Source organism: Convolutriloba macropyga, chromosome 9 (assembly GCF_964194025.1).
Source record: "Convolutriloba macropyga chromosome 9, txConMacr16.3, whole genome shotgun sequence".
Classification (NCBI taxonomy): domain Eukaryota; kingdom Metazoa; phylum Xenacoelomorpha; order Acoela; family Convolutidae; genus Convolutriloba; species Convolutriloba macropyga.
The window spans coordinates 22,069,812-22,083,607 of record NC_134476.1 but is presented as its reverse complement, the minus strand read 5'-3'; the positions used below and the strand labels follow the sequence as shown (position 1 = coordinate 22,083,607).

At 30.7% G+C, this 13,796-nt stretch overlaps 1 protein-coding gene across 1 annotated transcript in view; it reads left to right on the top strand.

The window, feature by feature from the left end:
• Positions 1-13,796, top strand: part of LOC142346155 (uncharacterized) — a 132,420-nt gene that overhangs the window by 62,420 nt on the left and 56,204 nt on the right. The window contains exon 12 of the mRNA XM_075398664.1: positions 13,011-13,334. Coding sequence (XP_075254779.1) covers positions 13,011-13,334 — 324 coding nt within the window. The remainder of the gene's footprint in view (positions 1-13,010; positions 13,335-13,796) is intronic.

Sequence of the window (13,796 nt, the reverse complement as noted above, 5' to 3'; positions counted from 1 at the left end):
CAGAGAAGTCCGGAACTGGAGTATCCTGAGTTGTGCATGCTGTTAATTGGGAAACGAAAGGTCAGTCGAAAAGAGAAGTGGAACAAATTCAATTTCGAGTGGCAGTAGTCCAGGGGAGTCTGGGGCAAACGAAAGAGAAAGCCGAAGAACGAGAATGAAGGCGGTTATCCCTTCAAGCATCGGAGGAAGAAAGAAGATCTGACAAAGCTTGTAAAGTTGAATTGTCTGATGTGAGAGCTAGTAAGTATAATCTAACGAATCGGCACCCTTTTTGGTTGTGAGTTTTTATGTCATACACTATGTTGGAATCTCATAATTGAATCAATAAATCGGCTGTTTATAATGAAGTGCACATGCTCTAAATGACAAAAACTATTGAAAAGATGGTCAATTGAATTGTAATGCTGAGTGTTAGGTTAAGATTAGACAGAGTTAGGATTATTGTTGGTACATAATGTTTTTGCAATTAATTTTCTTTTCAGCCGGTGTTTTGCTTTAAAAACAATTGGTTGACTGAGTCAATTTTTATATGATCCTGCTCATATATTCTTGTAGTTGTTTAATCACTAAACGGAGGACATTGTCTAACCTGCATTTACAGGAGCTCTATTTAAATGATTGACATTTACTTATGTTCACATAATTCTGTTTGAAGGAAGAAGTGTAGTAGTACACATGGACCGTCGGATTTTTTTATTATTCGGGAGATTAATGGTCTAGGAGGGAGGAGTGTGGAAGCTACATTTAAATCGTTGAAATTACATTACATTGAAACTTTCATATTGAGTGGTTAACTCGTTTGCAGAATTTAGGAGCTAATCTTGAGCTTATTGACTATGTAAACAAAAGGAATAAACCTGACCGATGTAAGTTGGGGCGAATCGATTAATTGTTTGTTAGGTAAACAAAAGGAAGACTAGCTTCTCAAAGTGATCAAGAGGTCAAAATTGTCAGAATGAAACTTAGAGATCATTATGCGAAAGGAACAAAGTATGATTACAGCAGAAAAAAGAGCAGTATGGAAGAGCTTGGGAAAAGCAAGGCTATTTTATTTATGAATTTATCCAAACCCCCAAAAATGCACCCTCTAAAAGCCATTTTGGTATAGTAATTGTGTGTATTTATTCCCTATAGGCAGCTACAACTTTGAGGTTACCGGTTAGTGTTCTCAGGAAGGATATAATGGGTGTGTTTAATAGAAAACTTACTGCTTATAAGAAGGAGAAAAAAAGATGCATTTGTCCACTCGAAGCATTTGTCCATTTGTCCACATGCATGCGAAGCATTTGTCCACTTTTCCAAGAAAAAGATGCTTGTTTGTCCCTAAGGATCACCCCTAACATGGAAATGAGGAAAAAAATACAATCAGATAAAAGTACTTGTCATTAATTTTATGGTGTGAAACAAAAAGCGTACTGTTTGGCAAAAATTCCACTTACCAATTGTCTTTATTTTGCGAAAGGTAAGAAAAAGAATTTTGATATCTGAAAATGATTTTTTATGGTGTAATTCGGCAAGCTCTTTGTTGTTCTGTAGAATAACTAGGCGGGTTTGATATCGAAACGCAATTAAATAGATCAGAAGTGTGGTTGAAGGGACATACATGAAGAAATGAAAAGAAAAAAAATAAAATGAATTGAAAAAAATGTTTACTTTTTTATTGCAATAGTTCTTCTGATCCAAGCTAGTAATCCCTTATTAGGATAACTAGTTTGACTATTATTTCAGAAGTGTTTTTGTATTTGCAGTAGAAATTCGGTATAGATCTCGGGAGTTAGCTCAACTAATTGTTGGAGTTCTCATATTAAAATTTTGTAAGTCAGTTCAAATTTGTCAGGGAAACTTTGAGAAAACAAAGTGTCACTTTGAAATCAGAGATATGAAAAAACAAGAAAACTATAGTGTTGGTATATATATTCAGTGGAGGGAATCAATCTTGTCGAGAAAAAGCAGTAACTAAAGTATTGGAGGTTCAAAAGTTCAAAAAAATTGCAAAAGAGACATTATAGTGGGATGAAGTGAGTTCGATTTTTGTGGTGGACTAATTATTGCTTTGGAGTCCTCTTGAGAATAATTTGAAGCTAATAGAAGAACATAGGGGCTGTTTGAGAGAAATTCCGATGGAGAGAAATTAAAAAGCTCCAAAACCAATTGTCCATAATTTCACCAGACTCCTCCTCCGCAGGTCCTCAAAATCCTGTTTCCTCAAGCTCAATAACACTGAAATTTTTACTGTTAGTTCCTGGGTCAACTGCATATGCATTGAAAAAAAGCGAGCCATTTCCGGTAACACAAAGCTGTTTATTTTGCTTCTAAAACAAGCAAAAAAGAGGCGATAACTGATTTTCTTAGGACTTTAATGGAAGAGGCAAATTATCTACCCAAAACCAAATTTAAACGTTAAGAACGCGAATTAGTTTTTGTTCAGTTTCATGGTATTAACTCCAATGAACTTCTACAAAAAACAGGAAAAGATCTTAGTTTTCCTTGATTTTCTTCAACATTGTGAAAGAAAATAAATAGTTAAAAGTTGTTTAGAACAAACATTGCTAGATCCACAGGGGAGCAAACGTATTCTTGAACTAAATCAGGGAAGCATCATTATCATAGGAAAGGATAAAAACAGAGGATGCAAGTACTTGTGTAAGAACTGTCGAATATGAAACATAATTTTTGTTGGATCGTGACCTTATCAAAGCGAGTTGTCCACGAAATTCCGGTCAAATTGATCAAACTTTTAAACAAGATAAAAACGACACGTTACATTTTGCTGATAAAAACTGATAAAATCGAGTACCTTTAAGCACAGGAAAAACCATCAGACAAGAGAGAGCGAATCTGAGAGAGAGAGACACTTACAAGACTGAAGAACAGCGGTTTGTCAGTCAGAATTCAGAGAAAGAAAGCTCAACGGAGCAGTTGGTTCTCAGAGTGAGAAAAATTTAATTGTTCAGTGAGCTCTTTGCGAAAGAACTTAGTTTCGCAGCTGCAGTGAGTTAAACTGCAAAATTGTTCAAAATTGTTGCTTACAGAGATTATAAATTTCTGGCCACTAATATAGCAACTGGGATGCAGATTTGTTTTTAGTTATTTGGGATAGGAAGTAAAGTGACGGATTTGTGGATATTTGCGGAGATAGTGATTGAATTATTTTGATTTGGCGTGGACCATTAATTAGTTTTGATAGAAAAATTCCATTCCATTTTGATTGTTGAATTTACTCAATTGACTGTCTCTTCCTATAACCTTATTTGTTGCTGGTATTACATATTATTTATTATTATTATTATTATTATTATTATTATTTTTATTATTATTATTATTATTATTATTATTAGTGTTATTATTATTATTATTATTATTATTATTATTATTATTATTAGTTTTATTATTATTATTATTATTATTATTATTATTATTATTACTATTATTATTATTATTATTTTTACTATTATTATTATTATTATTATTATTATTATTATTAATATTATTGTTATTAATATTATTATTATTATTATTATTATTATTATTATTATTTTTTTTTTTTTTATTATTATTATTATTATTATTATTATTATTATTATTATTATTAATATTATTATTATTACTATAAAAATGATTATTATTTCTTTTATCTAGAGCGTTTGCAAGCAATCGAGAGAGCCACATTTTTTGGGGAAAACATAGTACACTCCCTACAAGAAGAGGAGCTGCCAAACAAAGCCTTTGGAATATTGATAGGGTATTAGGCGCTAGTCGATCCCCATCTAGAAGCCTTCTAACGACAGAAATAAAAATTTCTACAATTAAAAAAACTAAAATGCAGACAAAATCCGTGGCAAAGTTCTTTGATACATACTAGTGTGCTCTCGATTTCATCTCTGATGAGACCGTTCCAGACCACTGTTAACTGTGATCAGAAAAATTCCAGACTATACTGCGTTAGGAGGCTTTTCCAGGCCACGCAGTTCGATCGCACTGTGTGCGTATGTGCGCTCGAAGATGGTCTGATCAGAGGTCAACATGGTCTGGGCACATCAACCTGAGTTGCGTATAATCAGGATAAAAAGAGTGACAAAATAAATTCACTCTTCACTATTGTTTTTGTCTATTATTGTATCGTTTTCATCATCTTGCGAAAATTGAGTAAAGTTGAAAAACGTGGCGAGGCATTCCTCTGTTGTTCAAAATAGCGAGCTAATTTGTAAACTTTTGATGCAATAAAATGAAGCAACTGATTTCTGATAAGGAAGTGGATCAAAAAACAAAACGATTTTTTCACAATTTAATGCAATATTTATATTTTACTTTGAACTTGAGAAAGCTCTCTCGTTTGTACTTCGACTTTGAATAGTATTGAGATGAAGGCCAAAAAAGATTTTGAGCGCGATTAAGTCTGAGCAGAAACAAAATCGAGCACATTTATTGAGTTTAATTGAACTGCCTTTATTTAGGAGAAAATGTGATTAATTCCGTTACGTATAAATATGAAAAAAGGAGATCAATTGAGTTACGTATAATTAGGATAAAACAAGATTGAATGAATAGCGTATGATGACGAGAACACGAGAATATTTGAGTTACAAATAATTAGGAGAAAACAAGATTAATTGAGTTACGTATGATTACGAGAAAACAAGATTAATTGAGTTACAAATAATTGGGAGAAAACAAGATTAATGGAGTTACGTATAATTAGGAGAAAACAAGATTAATTGAGTTACGTATTAATAGGAGAAAACGAGATTCCTTGAGTTACGTATAATTAGGAGAAGACAGGATTAGTTGTTGAGTTACGTATAAATATGAAAATTCGATATTAATTAAGTGACATTTAATTGGTAGAAAACGAATTTAAGTGAGTTACTTATAATTAGGAGAAAACAAGCTGAACCGATATAAGTATAAATAGTAGAAAACACGATTAGTTGAGTTAGGTATAATTAGGTGAAAACAAGATAAGTTTAGTCACGTATATTTGAGGAATACTTCGCCACACTTTTCAATATTACTCAATTTTTGCAAGGTGATGAAAAAGCGATACATTCTTGATAAAAACAATAGTAAAGAGTGAGTTTAATTTGCCACTTATTTATCCTGATTTTACGCAACCCCGGTTAAGGTGTCCAGACAAAGGTGACCTGTAATCAGACCATCTTCAAGCACACACACAAACGCAAGGTTTAATTGAATTACATGGCCAGGAAAAGGCTCCCAACGCAGTTCATTCTGGTTTTGTCTGATCAGAGGAAGAACTGGTCCGGAACGGTCTCAGCAGAGATAGATTCGGGGGCACATTAGTATGACCCTAAAATATCTTGAACGCTATTACGTCCGATCAGACACTATTGCGAGCGCATTAAATGAGATTAATTGAGTAACCGATGTTAGGAGAAACCGAGATTAATTGAGTTACGAATAAATACGAGAAAACGAGATTAATTGAGTTGAGTATAAATAGGAGAAAACAAATTTAATTTAGTTACGTATACTTAGGAGAAAACGATATTGATTGAGTTACATATAATTAGGAGAAAACGAGATTAGGTGAGTTACATATAATTAGGAGAAAACAAGATTAAATGAGTTGCGTATAATTAGGAGAAGGCAAGATTGGTTGTTGAGTTACATATAAATATGAAAAACAACGAGATTATTTGAGTAACGTATAATTAGTAGAAAACAAGATTAGGTGATTTACCTATAAATAGGAGAAAACTAGATGATTTGAGTTACGAGAATAATTGAGTTGCGTATAAATAGGTGAAAACGAGATTAAATGAGTTAGGTAAAATTAGGCGGAACTGGATTAATTGAGTTACGTATAATTAGGAGAAAACAAGATTAATTGAGATACGTATAATTAGGAGAGAAGGAGATTGATTGACTAATGTAAAATTAGTAGAAAAGTGAATAAATGAGTTACCTATAATTAGGATAAAACGAGATTATTTGAGTTACGTATAATTAGGAGAAACGAGATTAAGTGAGTTACGTATAATTAGAAGAAAATGAGGTTAATTAAGATACGTATTATTAGGAGAGAACGAGATTAATTGAGTTACTTATAATTATTGGAAAAAGTGAATAAATGAGTTACCTACCACTAGGAGAAAACAAAATTATATAAGTTGAGTTATGTATAATTAGGAGAAACGAGATTAATTGAGTTACGTATAACTAGGTGAAACAAGATCAATTGAGTTACGTATAATTAGAAGACAACAAGATTAATTGAGATACGTATAATTAAGAGAGAACGAGATAAATTGAGTTACTTATAATTAGTAGAAAAAGTGAATTAATGAATCACCTTTAATTAGGAGAAAAGGAGATTATATGAGTTAGGTATAATTAGGAGAAACGAGATTAATTGATTGGCGTATAAATAGAAGAAAACGAGATTAATTGAGATACGTATAATTAAGAGAGAACGAGATTAATTGAGTTACTTATAATAAGTAGAAAAAGTGAATAAATGAGTTACACATAAATAGGAGAAAACGAGATTAGTTGAGTTACTTATAATAGTAGAAACGATATTATTAATTTGCGTACAAATAAGAGAAAACGAGATTAATTCAGTTACGTATAAATAGGAGAAAACGAGATTAATTGAGATACGTATAATTAAGAGAGAACGAGATAAATTGAGTTACTTATAATTAGTAGAAAAAGTGAATTAATGAATTACCTTTAATTAGGAGAAAAGGAGATTATATGAGTTAGGTATAATTAGGAGAAACGAGATTAATTGATTGGCGTATATATAGAAGAAAACGAGATTAATTGAGATACGTATAATTAAGAGAGAACGAGATTAATTGAGTTACTTATAATAAGTAGAAAAAGTGAATAAATGAGTTACACATAAATAGGAGAAAACGAGATTAGTTGAGTTACTTATAATAGTAGAAACGATATTATTAATTTGCGTACAAATAAGAGAAAACGAGATTAATTCAGTTAGGTATAAATAGGAGAAAACGAGATTAATTGAGTTACGCATAATTAAGAGAGAACGAGTTTAAATGAGTTACTTATAGTTATTGGAAAAAGTGAATAAATGAGTTACCTGTAATTAGGAGAAAACGAGATTATATGAGTTAGGTATAATTAGGAGAAACGAGATTAAATGAGTTACGTATAGTTAGGAGAAAATGAGGTTAATTAAGATACGTATTATTAGGAGAGAACGAGATTAATTGAGTTACTTATAATTAATGGAAAAAAGTGAATAAATGAGTTACCTACAATTAGGAGAAAACAAAATTATATTAGTTGAGTTATGTATAATTAGGAGAAACGAGATTAATTGAGTTACGTATAACTAGGTGAAACGAGATCAATTGAGTTACGTATAATTAGAAGACGACAAGATTAATTGAGATACGTATAACTAAGAGAGAACGAGATAAATTGAGTTACTTATAATTAGTAGAAAAAGTGAATAATTGAGTTACCTTTAATTAGGAGAAAAGGAGATTATATGAGTTAGGTATAATTAGGAGAAACGAGATTAATTGATTTGCGTATAAATAGAAGAAAACGAGATTAATTGAGATACGTATAATTAAGAGAGAACGAGATTAATTGAGTTACTTGTAATTAGTAGAAAAAGTGAATAGATGAGTTACCTATAATTAGGATAAAACGAGATTATTTGAGTTACGTATAATTAGGAGAAACGAGATTAATTGATACGTATAGTTAGGAGAAAATAAGGTTAATTAAGATACGTATTATTAGGAGAGAACGAGATTAATTGAGTTACTTATAATTTTTGGAAAAAGTGAATAAATGAGTCACCTACAATTAGGAGAAAACAAAATTATATTAGTTGAGTTATGTATAATTAGGAGAAACGAGATTAATTGAGTTACGTATAACTAGGTGAAACGAGATCAATTGAGTTACGTATAATTAGAAGACGACAAGATTAATTGAGATACGTATAACTAAGAGAGAACGAGATAAATTGAGTTACTTATAATTAGTAGAAAAAGTGAATTAATGAGTTACCTCTAATTAGGAGAAAAGGAGATTATATGAGTTAGGTATAATTAGGAGAAACGAGATTAATTGATTTGCGTATAAATAGAAGAAAACGAGATTAATTGAGATACGTATAATTAAGAGAGAACGAGATTAATTGAGTTACTTATAATTAGTAGAAAAAGTGAATAAATGAGTTACACATAATTAGGAGAAAACGAGATTAGTTGAGTTACTTATAATAGGAGAAACGAGATTATTAATTTGCGTACAAATAAGAGAAAACGAGATTAGTTCAGTTACGTATAAATAGGAGAAAACGAGATTAATTGAGTTACGCATAATTCAGAGAGAACGAGATTAAATGAGTTACCTATAGTTATTGGAAAAAGTGAATAAATGAGTTACCTGTAATTAGGAGAAAACGAGATTATATGAGTTAGGTATAATTAGGAGAAACGAGATTAAATGAGTTACGTATAGTTAGGAGAAAAGGAGGTTAATTAAGATACGTATTATTAGGAGAGAACGAGATTTATTGAGTTACTTATAATTATTGGAAAAAAGTGAATAAATGAGTTACCTACAATTAGGAGAAAACGAAATTATATTAGTTGAGTTATGTATAATTAGGAGAAACGAGATTAATTGAGTTACGTATAACTAGGTGAAACGAGATCAATTGAGTTACGTATAATTAGAAGACAACGAGATTAATTGAGATACGTATAATTAAGAGAGAACGAGATTAATTGAGTTACTTGTAGTTAGTAGAAAAAGTGAATAAATTAGTTACACATAATTACGAGAAAATGAGATTAGTTGAGTTACTTATAATAGGAGAAACGAGATTATTAATTTGCGTACAAATAAGAGAAAACGAGATTAATTCACTTACGTATAAGTAGAAGAAAACGAGGTTAATTGAGTTACGCATAATTAAGAGAGAACGAGATTAAATGAGTTACTTATAGTTATTGGAAAAAGTGAATAAATGAGTTACCTGTAATTAGGAGAAAACGAGATTATATGAGTTAGGTATAATTAGGAGAAACGAGATTAATTGATTTGCGTATAGATAGGAGAAAGGAGATTAATTGAGATACGTATAATTAAGAGAGAACGGGATCAATCGAGTTACTTATAATTAGTAGAAAAAGTGAATAAATGAGTTACAGATAATTAGGAGAAAACGAGATTAGTTGAGTTACGTATAATAGGAGAAACGAGATTATTAAGTTGCGTACAAATAAGAGAAAATGAGATTAATTCAGTTACATATAAGTAGGAGAAAATGAGGTTAATTGAGTTACGCATATTTAAGAGAGAACGAGAATAAATGAGTTACTTATAGTTATTGTAAAAAGTGAATAAATGAGTTACCTGTAATTAGGAGAAAACGAGATAATATGAGTTAGGTATAACTAGGAGAAACGAGATTAATTGATTTGCGTATAAATAGGAGAAACGAGATTAATTGAGATACGTATAATTAAGAGAGAACGAGATTAATTGAGTTACTTGTAATTAGTAGAAAAAGTGAATAAATTAGTTACAGATAATTACGAGAAAACGAGATTAGTTGAGTTACTTATAATAGGAGAAACGAGATTATTAATTTGCGTACAAATAAGAGAAAACGAGATTAATTCACTTACGTATAAGTAGAAGAAAACGAGGTTAATTGAGTTACGCATAATTAAGAGAGAACGAGATTAAATGAGTTACTTATAGTTATTGGAAAAAGTGAATAAATGAGTTACCTGTAATTAGAAGAAAACGAGATTATATGAGTTAGGTATAATTAGGAGAAACGAGATTAATTGATTTGCGTATAAATAGGAGAAAGGAGATTAATTGAGATACGTATAATTAAGAGAGAACAGGATTAATTGAGTTACTTATAATTAGTAGAAAAAGTGAATAAATGAGTTACACATAATTAGGAGAAAACGAGATTAGTTGAGTTACGTATAATAGGAGAAACGAGATTATTAAGTTGCGTACAAATAAGAGAAAATGAGATTAATTCAGTTACATATAAGTAGGAGAAAATGAGGTTTATTGAGTTACGCATAATTAAGAGAGAACGAGATTAAATGAGTTACTTATAGTTATTGGAAAAAGTGAGTAAATGAGTTACCTGTAATTAGGAGAAAACGAGATTATATGAGTTAGGTATAATTAGGAGAAACGAGATTAATTGATTTGCGTATAAATAGGAGAAACGAGATTAATTGAGATACGTATAATTAAGAGAGAACGAGATTAATTGAGTTTCTTATATTTAGTAGAAAAAGTGAATAAATGAGTTACACATAATTAGAAGAAAACGAGATTAGTTGAGTTACGTATAATAGGAGAAACGAGATTATTAAGTTGCGTACAAATAAGAGAAAACGAGATTAATTCAGTTACGTATAAGTAGGAGAAAACGAGACTAATTGAGTTACGCATAATTAAGAGAGAACGAGATTAAATGAGTTACTTATAGTTATTAGAAAAAGTGAATAAATGAATTACCTATAATTGGGATAAAAGAAGATTATTTGAGTTACGTATAATTAGGAGAAACGAGATTAATTGAGTTACGTATAGTTAGGAAAAATGAGGTTAATTAAGATACGTATTATTAGGAGAGAACGAGATTAAATGATTAACTTATATTTATTGGAAAAGGAGAATAAATGAGTTACCTACAATTAGGAGAAAACAAAATTATATTAGTTGAGTTATTTAAAATTAGGAGAAACGAGATTAATTGAGTTACGTTTAAAAAGCAGAAAACAAGATTATATGAGTTAAGTATAATTAGGAGAAACGTGACTAATTGATTTGCGTTTAAATAGGAGAAAACGAGATTAATTGAGTTACTTATAATTAGTAAAAAAAGTGAATAAATGAATTACATTTAATTAGGAGAAAACTAGATTATATGAGCTAGGTACAATTAGGAGAAACGAGATTAATTGATTTGCGTATAAATAGGAGAAACAAGATTATTTGAGATACGTATAATAAAGAGAGAACGAGAATAATTTAGTTACTTATAATTAGTAGAAAAACTGAATAAATGAGTTACACATAATTAGGAGAAAACGAGATTGGTTGAGTTACGTATAATAGGAGAAACAAGATTATTAAGTTGCGTACAAATAAGAGAAAACGAGATTTATTCAGTTACGTATAAGTAGGAGAAAACGAGGTTAATTGAGTTACGCATAATTAAGAGAGAACGAGATTAAATGAGTTACTTATAGATATTGGAAAAAGTGAATAAATGAGTTAACTGTAATTAGGAGAAAACGAGATTAATTGAGATACGTATAATTAGGAGAGAAGGAGACTGACTGACCAACGTAGAATTAGTAGAAAAAGTGAATAAATGAGTTACCTATAATTGGGATAAAACGAGATTATTTGAGTTACGTATAATTAGGAGAAACAAGATTAATTGAGTTACGTATAGTTAGGAGAAAATGAGGTTAATTAAGATACGTATAATTAAGAGAGAACGAGATTAATTGAGTTACTTATAATTAGTAGAAAAAGTGAATAAATGAGTTACCTTTAATTAGGAGAAAACTAGATTATATGAGCTAGGTTTATTTAGGAGAAACTAGATTAATTTATTTGCGTATAAATAGGAGAAACGAGATTAATTGAGATACGTATAAATAAGAGAGAACGAGAATAATTTAGTTACTTATAATTAGCAGAAAAAGTGAATAAATGAGTTACACATAATTAGGAGAAAACGAGATTAGTTGAGTTACGTATAATAGGAGAAACAAGATTATTAAGTTGCGTACAAATAAGAGAAAACGAGATAAATTCGGTTACGTATAAGTAGGAGAAAACGAGATTAATTGAGTTACGCATAATTAAGAGACAACGAGAATAAATGAGTTACTTATAGTTATTGAAAAAGTGAATAAATGAGTTACCTGTAATTAGGAGAAAACAAGATTATTTTAGTTGAGTTATGTATAATTAGGAGAAACGAGATTAATTGAGATACGTATAATTAAGAGAGAACGAGGTTAATTGAGTGACTTATAATTAGTAGAAAAAGTGAATAAATGAGTTACCTTTAATTAGGAGAAAACGAGATTATATGAGTTAGGTATAATTAGGAGAAACGAGATTAATTGATTTGCGTATAAATAGGAGAACCGAGATTAATTGAGATACGTATAATTAAGAGAGAACGAGAATAATTTAGTTACTTATAATTAGTAGAAAAAGTGAATAAATGAGTTACCCATAATTAGGAGAAAACGAGATTATATGAGTTACGTATAATTAGAAGAAACGAGATTAATTGAGTTGCGTATAAATAAGAGAAAACGAGATTAATTGAGTTACGTATAAGTAGGAGAAAACGAGATTAATTGAGTTACGCATAATTAGGAGAGAACGAGATTAATTGAGTTGCGTATAAATAAGAGAAAACGAGATTAATTGAGTTACGTATAAGTAAGAGAAAACGAGATTAATTGGTATCAGCTGAATTTTTGTAGACAAAAAGTGGAACAGTAGCGGAAAAACTTATAAATTGAAATGAACAAGCTGAAAATTGTTAAGAAACAAATGAAATACTACACGGCGTTTTAAAAGATGGCGATGATTCCAGTCAGATGGCTTGTGGTCATCATGGCTGGACATTGTGCAAATGAGAATAGCAACTGATGCAATTTTCATTTGTGAAAGTACCTCCAGAACGGTCGAAATATAAGTGCAAAAAGCACTTGAAATAAATGATCAAGTCAAACTAAATTTTGGGTAGATTTTAACTCTTTTTTAAAACACATCCGCTATAAGCAGAATTCTTTTCCGTTTGTGCCCCCCCCCCATACGTTATACTCCTCCAGTTAGAGCGCGTGTAATTACATGGTAAACCATTATGTAAAATTATTAAACTTGCGTTGGGGAAGGGGGGCAAAAATTTGCACTCACTAAGCTGGGATGCAGAGCATGTTCTGCGACAATAGTTTAAAATTCATAAATTTCAGGTTGAGGGCTCGCCAAAAGCACTTCGGTTATCCTGGGCACAAGAACTGATGATCCATTCTTACAAAATTACTCTGATTGGGTTCACAAATTACCCAAAAACATTTGACGTAATTTCAAATGGTTGGGAACAATTGGATTCAACAGAATTGAATCCCGGCGAACTGTACCAAATTAGCGTTACTCCTGTAAGCTATGGAAAAGAGGGAGAGAGCAATTTGTTTGAAGAGTCCACGAATCCTTCTCCTCCAACTGAGATCTCGGCACGAAGGAATTTCACAGACAAATCTGTAGGGTTCCATGTATCTTACGAGGGAACAGTTACGGTAAATATTCCAAAAATAGATTCCATTCGCATTAGATGATAAAACAACGAAAACTCATCTTCTCAGATTTTGAATCTCATGTAATGTTAGACCAGAATTTCTGATTCATCTCTAGTCAAGTAGACTGAACGCGAAGGAAAAATGTCGGTTCTCTCCGTGGAAAAATTCAGCATTTCTTATAAGGATGAAAATTATAATTAAAAGCTTTTTACCCCCATCAGCTTCGATTGTAACCGTCTGGAAAACTTGTTTTTAAACAAAAAAGGCTGTGCAAAGTTGTTGGAAATCTATATATAATGCAACTCAATAAAAAAGCCGTTTCCTCCCCATGCTCTTTCTGGTCTCTTTCGTTCCTTGAATCACATTTCAGACGATTTTACCTTGGTATTAACTTGGTAGGGGCCGTAGTACGGCACCGTATAAGTCTTTTACAAACATACATGCATATATAAAATACATTTA